General features: G+C 45.6%; 1 protein-coding gene across 1 annotated transcript; it reads right to left on the minus strand.

The window, feature by feature from the left end:
• Window positions 1-5,131: 5,131 nt before the first annotated feature.
• On the minus strand, window positions 5,132-7,590 carry LOC127775011 (G-type lectin S-receptor-like serine/threonine-protein kinase At2g19130). Its single transcript, XM_052301308.1, has one exon. The coding sequence runs from the start codon at window positions 7,588-7,590 to the stop codon at window positions 5,179-5,181; it is 2,412 nt and encodes an 803-aa protein (XP_052157268.1). The 3' UTR covers window positions 5,132-5,178.
• Between the last annotated feature and the right edge of the window lie 242 nt (window positions 7,591-7,832).

Consider the following 7,832-nt stretch of genomic DNA (forward strand, 5'->3'; position numbering starts at 1 on the left):
AATTAAAACAAAAATTTGAAGGACTAATACGGATAGATTGAAACATTAAGGATTAAACTGGAGCCTCAGATGAAACTTGGAGGACCACTTTAGCTATTCACCCTTTATTAAATATTTGAAAAAGGTAATATGTGAATCTCATTCCATACCGTTCACACTTGAATGCCATGTCCAAAATGGAAAAAAAAAGGAGAAGCACACCTTTCATCATTATTCGCACACTAATCATGTAAACTCATGCACGCCTATTCTCTATATGCATATTTTTTTTATCTATATACCAGGCAATATATTGTAAAGTTTGATCCTAACATTGTAGGATCTAAATAAATTCTTAAAATCATATAGATAAATAGATTGTTGTTTGAAAATAAAATCTCTTATTTAAAAATATACAATTTTACTTAAATCCTTATAAATAGTAAATAAATTATTATTTGAATATTAAGTTTCCATTGCGAAATTTAGCAATATAACACATAGCTATTTCTAGATATCTAATGATGTCATTCAGCAGTAATCATATTGAACGCTAACTACGTTAATCATGGTTGTACACTACTCACATTGGTACGCTACTCAAAGCATGCATGCGGGAGTTTTATATGGTCAGAACCAATTCACGGGCTCGGGGAAAAGCGAACGCTCGCGCATTAGCCTTACCCACCACTGTGTCCTCTCCCCCTTTCCACCGTCTTGATCCACCATGCAGAGCGAGGGCACCATCATCGGCTCCTCCCCTAGCTGCCCCGCCGCAAAACCCTGGGCGCCATCGCACACCATAGTTGCACCATCCTCCTCACTAGCTGAAGCCATGGCACATCGGTGATAGGTAGAGCGGAAATTGTGGCCCTAGATCTAGCAATGGGGAGGCCAGATCTCGCGACAGGGAGGCTAGATTTGTCAGCAAGGAGGCCGATTCGACTCGGTGTCAGCAGACATGGAGAGGTGGCAGTGGATTCGACTCAAAGATGTCCAATACCGCTTGGCAGCTCGCGGGCCCAGGAACCGGCGGATCGATGACGCCAGACCCAGGAGCGGCGAATCGATGACGCTAGGCCCGAGAGCGGCAGATCTGGCGACAACGGTTGTAGGAGGAAGCGTGGATCTAATGGCGGTGCTAGGGGATGCATGGATCCGGCGGTGGTGCTAGGGGGAGGCATGGATCCAGCGGTGTTGGCGGTTCCATGCCACTTCCATCTCTGTCCGTGCCGGCGTCATTGATTCCGTTCGCCATTTGTTCGTCTGGCTCTACCACCGACGAGTCCCGGCGAGCCCGTCCTCCCTTGTCTGTAGGAGGCGTGGCGAACCGCCTTCTCTCTCCCTAGGAGCGTGGCAGACCGGCGGTGGAGGCCCTAGGTTGCAACGGAGGAGATGGGAGCAACGGTGGAGCCATGGAGGGTGGAGGGCGGCAACCAGGTGTAGCGGCGGTTGAGCTCGGGGACGACACTAGCGCGAAGAGAAGCTCGCCGGTTGGGGAAACATGAGCTCGCCGGTGTGGGAGAGGAGGAACTCGCTGGCGTGGAAAGGAGGAACTTGTCGGTGTGGGGAAGAGGACCTCGCCGGCGGGGAGGCAGCCCCCTCTTCCTCGTTGGATCAACGGTGGCGGCGTGGATGGTACTCGGTCCTTCTGATTTTAAAGGGCCATCGGGGGCGCACCGGATACCGCGCGACGTGCGGTGCTCTTCCGGCCGCTGCACCCTACCTTCGGCTGAACCGTTTCTAGGGTTGACAGGCCGTTAAGCAGAAAAGATACCTCTTCCCGAGGCCTCTTCCGACGTCTTCGGACTTCCTAACATCGCCGTCAACTGCCACGTCCTGGCTCGAGAAATCTTAATCCGATTCCCTTTCGGGGCACGCGCGTGGTTGTGCTCTTTGCCGGGGTTACCCCGTCCTTTAGGATCGGCTTACCCATGTGCAAGTGCTGTTCACATGGAACCTTTCTCCTCTTCGGCCTTCAAATTCTCATTTGAACATTTGTTACTACCACTAAGATCTGCACCGACGGTCGCTCCGCCTGGGCTCGCGCCCCGGGTTTTGCAGCGGCCGCCGCGCCCTTCTACTCATCGGGACATGGTGCTCGCTCAGATGACGTGGTGTGGGTCGCGTGCTTTAGCGCCATCCATTTTTGGGGCTAGTTGATTTGGCAGGTGAGTTGTTACACACTCCTTAGCAGATTTTAACTTCCACGACCACTGTCCCGGGGAGTAGTGGATCCGTCGTGCTGCTTGGGCCTGGCCATTGCAACAGTGGTGGCTTGGGCGACCGCGACACGGTGGCAAGGGCTACAGTGGCTGCTAGGTCGACCGCTCCAGTGAGATCTGTAGCTAGCTCGGCATATCCGTCAACCAGTTCCTCCGAAAAGAAGACTCCATGTGCAAATGAAAGAAACCAATACGTAGAGAATGAATTCCTGAATGATTATAAATCCATACTCAATCGACTCGGATTGCGTATTTTTTAGAAAAAAAATATATAATTCAACGTACAGTTCCTCTTCTATTGCACCAAATATTCAATTCATAATTGAGCCGAACATAAGACCAATCACATAATATTTTTCACGTACGAATCCAGAGAACTAAAACGACCGGAAGACAACCTATGAGTGGCAATCCATGAAAAAGGAAGTTCGGTAAAGGCATCATATATTTGACATACTCTGCCGTAGCTCAGTAGCTACATCAAAGTAGCTCAAAAAACATCTCCACACTTCTTAAGTCAGATATTGCACTAGAAATGGAATAGAGGAAGATGTGACTAGGTAGTCAGTACTCAGTAGTAGCGCATGCTAGAAACCTAGTCATGTTCATGAGCTTGAGTTCGGCATTTGCGTTCTTGTTGGTTGACGGCTGACCACGATGCAGATTGCAGAGGATTGTTGCGTTGCGTGAATTTGTTTATTGTCCTGTGAATGTGAATTTATTCTGTGATTATGTGAATTGTAGAATTTTAATTGGAGTTTGAGGAGGTTCTGATTTTGTCATTTATGACTTTTTACCAAAATTTATTTTTGCAGTTGATTTTTTCATTACAAAAAAAATCAATTTTCACAATTATATTAAATTGGCCCATTGTAAGACAAAATTTGCTACAGGACACCCAAAAAATATGTAATTAGCTGTGGGACATCGCAAAAACGTGAATTTTCCTAAAGACACTCTAAAAGTTTGGTAATTTGCTACAAGACACTAGACGCATTAAAATACAATATCCACCTAATTGATGAGAGAGAAATCACATAAAAAGACAGTTTTGCCCTTACCTTCTTCTTCCTTTTCCAAGTATTCTTCCGATGCTTCTGAAAAGAATAACCAAATCAAATGTGCCGGCAAGCCGCCCTGCACGCCTGTGCAGCTCCACGCACTCGAGGCACACCCCGCGTGTGCCGCTCTTCGTCACACGCATAGGCATGGCACCGCCCATCGCGAGCGCCTCCAATCGCGCGACCACACAGCTCGTCGGCTCACGCATTGCGAACTGCATGCCGCCCACACGCGTCGTGGCTCGCCCCAGCAACACGGCGGGGTTGGCCTTGGTGCTGTCGTAGCCGTTCTCGGCGAGCACCTCAGTGACGATGTATATGCTGGGGCGCACATGTCAGGCTAGTGCGCTGAACCCGAAGTCCGCGACCTCAAATCACGGGCTTAAGGTCCCGGTGGTACACCCAGCTGATTTGATTTGGTGTTTGTTCTTTTCAAAAGTGTTGAAAGAAGACTAGGAGAAGAGCGAAGAAGATAAGGGCAAAACTGTCATTTTATGTGTTTTTTCTCTCAATGATTGAGTGGATAGTATATTTTAATGCGTCTAGTGTCCTGCAGCAAATTACAACAGTTTTGGAGTGTACTCGGGCAAACGTCTTTATGATGTCTCACAGCTAATTACACATTTTTTGGATGTCCTGTAGCAAATTTTGCCCCATTGTAAAGCACGGATATATTACTAAGTCATGGTAAATCTTCACGTCTAGTAAATCCCTAATTATATAAGCCTAAATTATTTCAGAACATGGTAAATCTTCACACCCAGTTAATATCTAATTATATATGTCTGCTCCATCGCAAAACATGATAAATTAACATTGACGGTTTATTTCATAGTAAATCTCAAAAAAATAATAATCCCAATTATATTGACGTGGCCCATTGCAAAGCATGGACATATTACTAGTCATGGTAAATCCCCACCTCCAATTAACCCCTAATTATGTAAGCCTATCTCGTTCGGTAAATCTTCGCACCTAGTTAATATCTAATTATATAGACATGGTCCATTGCAAAACATGATAAATTAACATTGAAAAAGTTTATTTCGTAGTAAATCTCAAATCTCAAAGAGAGAAAAAAAGGGGGAGTTGGCAAGATAGGCCCATGCTAGAATTTCGCGGACAGTCCGGGACCTCGATGTGCATCTAATGGGGGGCAGCATGCCACTCACTCCATGATTCCTAACATCTGGACGGTCAAACACCGTTGACAAAGCAACCCTTGTATGGGGTCGGGCTCTCCTAACCTCGAGCCAAAGATTAGAGAGGATGCGATTTTTTTATTTGCACCCACCCCATGATGCCTAACATCTGGACAGTCAAACACCGGTGGGCAAACGCAACCCTTATCGGGCTCTCCTAACCTCGAGCCAAAGATTGGAGAGGATGCGATTTTTTTTATTTGCACCCCACCCCTGCCCAAACACGAGACCAGCGATGGGCCCGAACCTGCCAACTCCTGCCCCCTGAAGCTGGGGTAATGAGCCCACGCCACCGGGCTCGGCGGTAGCGATGCGACCACGTCCTCTTTTTTAGGGGGTTTCAAGCATTGTAGATTTTCCATGTGGACTAATTGATTTTGTTTAGTTTCGTGAGCACTGCCGACGTTCTGGATGCAGATCATCTTGTCATTGCTAGGATTAATTCGAGAGCAATCTAGCTAACATGAGCAGATTAGGAGAGTCTTGCTAGTATATTCTATTCCTGCCAAATCTTTGCTGCCACATGCCAACATTCGGTAACTTGAAAAACGTGAATAACAAAAAAAGAACAGGAGACCACACGCACTGTATATGGTACCCTACTACGATTTAGCAATCAAGTTTACATTACTTTCCTTCCATCACGTACGTTAGAACTTCAAAAAGCTACGAAGTATTTATTTATGAACTATCACAATGATCCACATCAGATCATAATGCTAAAGCAGCAAGTAGTCTTGGCATTGGAGGCATATCAAGATTATGTAGTCCCTTGAGAACCAGAACCACTTCACTCATTGTTGGCCGATTGACCTCATTATCTTGGATACACCAACATGCAACTTTGCAAAGTCTTTCAGCCTCTTCTAGACTGAAGTCACCATTTAACTTTGGGTCTACCAAACTCCGGACATCTCCCTCAAGAAGCTTGCTAATGGCCGTCACAGGGAAAAGGGCAACCTGATTACTGTTGTCATCAATACATACTTTTTGTGAATTCCTTTTTCCTGATAACATTTCTAACAGTACCATGCCGAAACTATAAACATCAACTTTTGGTGTAATAGCGACTCCGCTAATCCACTCTGGGGCAAGATACCCTACGGTTCCTCTGAACGTAGTTAGAACTCGGCTAAAATTCCTTCCTACAAATGCCGCCATCCCAAAGTCGGCAATTTTAGGAGTAAATGATGCATCGAGAAGTATGTTTTCTGGCTTAATGTCACAATGTATGATGCATTCTTTGCAGCTCTGATGCAAGTAGGACAATCCTCTAGCAACTCCTATGGCTAGGTTGTACCTGGTGGTCCAATTCAGGATAGTAGCCTTGCTCTGAAATAGATGGGCATCAAGAGAACCATTTACCATGTGTTCATAAACAAGTAGCCTCTTATCACCTTCGCAACAGAAACCAATCAATTTGACAAGGTTGATATGTTGGATCAATCCAATTGAGCTCACCTCAGCCCTGAACTGCTTCTCTCCCTGATGAGCACCGTCAAGCTTTTTCACTGCTATAATAGTGGAGTCACTTAGCACTCCCTTGGATACAGAACCAAAACCACCTCCTCCAAGCTTTTCAGAGAAATTTTTAGTAGCATGACATAAATCACTGTATCTAAAGGCCACAATTCCACCAACCAATTGACTGGTATGTAAACATTTCTTCCTCAATATCAGTAAGATCAGCATGAGCATTACCAGAAAAGAAGCAATGCATGTCGCAATAATAACTCCAACGATTGTCTTTCTATTGTTTTTTCTCGAACTTGGCACATCTTTAGCGGAAAGGCGAAGGTATAGAACTTCTTCGGAACTATTATCAATGCCATCATTACTATTTACACTAAGTAAATCTCCATGCCAAATAGAGCATATGTTATTTTCATAGGAATATGCATTGCAGGAGCAGTAACTAAGACATGCTTGTGCACATTTGCTCTGAGTGGTGGCATTATCTACTCTTTGTGGTGTGTTGGAGGGCAATTGAACGCGAGCTATGGCTTGGAACACGTCCGTTGAACTTGTCATGTTACCGCAATCCAACGGAGTGTTTCTGGAGCACCCTGCTGTTCTATTGCCAACCTCCCAATCTTCAGGTGACGTTTGAGAGAAGCTCTCCATACAGTTACAGACAGGATGTGCAAGGCTATTGCAGATTGTGAAAGGTCCACATGTAGCGTATGCCGTGCAGGGGGAAATAGGTTGGGTGTATACCTGTTGCCAAGACCGTGTGTCTTGCGACCAAACATTTATGATAAGCTGACCAGAGATGTCTAGCACGCCGTATACGTTTAATGATTCATCTAACAAAATGTATGCATAGTACTCTTCTTCATTGTTATCGACATATGTCATGTTAATCCGACCTCTAGTCTGTGGATTTATGCTCATTAGCTGATTAAGCAATGATATAGCCTTTGATGACTGTTGTGATGACCAAGACCAATATGTTTTAGCAGGGTTACTACGGGCAAGGACAATCCCTGTGTTGTCAAGCTGAAAAAAGTACAAGCCAAGACCAGGGTCAATCAGGTTCTTCTTTGAGAAATACTTGATAGTGGCACCAGTGGCCTTGTTCCAACCAAACTTGGCTCCAGGAAGCATAACATCTGCTGGGTGTTCGAAGCTCTGCCACGACACATTTGATGTCGATGAGCTTCCTATTATCATAAGGTTGCCATTGTTAGCGAGAACGACACTAGTAGTATTCATGGTGGTGGCTGTTGTCGTATTGGCAACAGTAGCACTGGACCAAATTGTGGAGGCATTGCTTGAGATGACAAGATTGCCATTTTTTGATAGTTTTAGCCGTGTCTGGTTGAGCTGGAGGTCAGTGACTGGATTATCTCTATTAGCAACCCAGACAGTAGTAAATTCCGAGATGTTACTGAACCATATGCCAACGTACCAATTGGGAGAGGTGATGTTACCGGACATACTGACAACGCTTGGCTGGAAGAAGCCGAGCGTGAACTTGCCGTTTCTTGACATGAGCTTGTCGCTGACGGCGATCGATTCGCCTGCCAGGAGAGTATCATTCACGGCGGCTGCGGAGCATGGTGGAGCACCGTGCAGGGAGAAGAGGAGGAGGCCAAGAAATATGTAAATCTGGGGAATCATGGTGAAGTAATTGGAACGGAGAAAGTAGAGAAGAAGTATACAGATGTGTTGTGTGCTGCTCAGCTACTCGGAGAAGTAAGATCTGGGCATATATACAAGAAAACAAGCAGGTTGTTCAGAACATACGCATAGGCATAGAGGCAGGTTGGATTAACAAGGAAGACCTTGCCAACGTCAACGACGCAGGGTAGTTGCAAGTCAAGTTCAGACTGATGATTCATACAGGAGTACCAACTTGGCAA

The sequence above is a fragment of the Oryza glaberrima genome, chromosome 5, assembly GCF_000147395.1.
Source record: "Oryza glaberrima chromosome 5, OglaRS2, whole genome shotgun sequence".
In the NCBI taxonomy this organism is placed as follows: domain Eukaryota; kingdom Viridiplantae; phylum Streptophyta; class Magnoliopsida; order Poales; family Poaceae; genus Oryza; species Oryza glaberrima.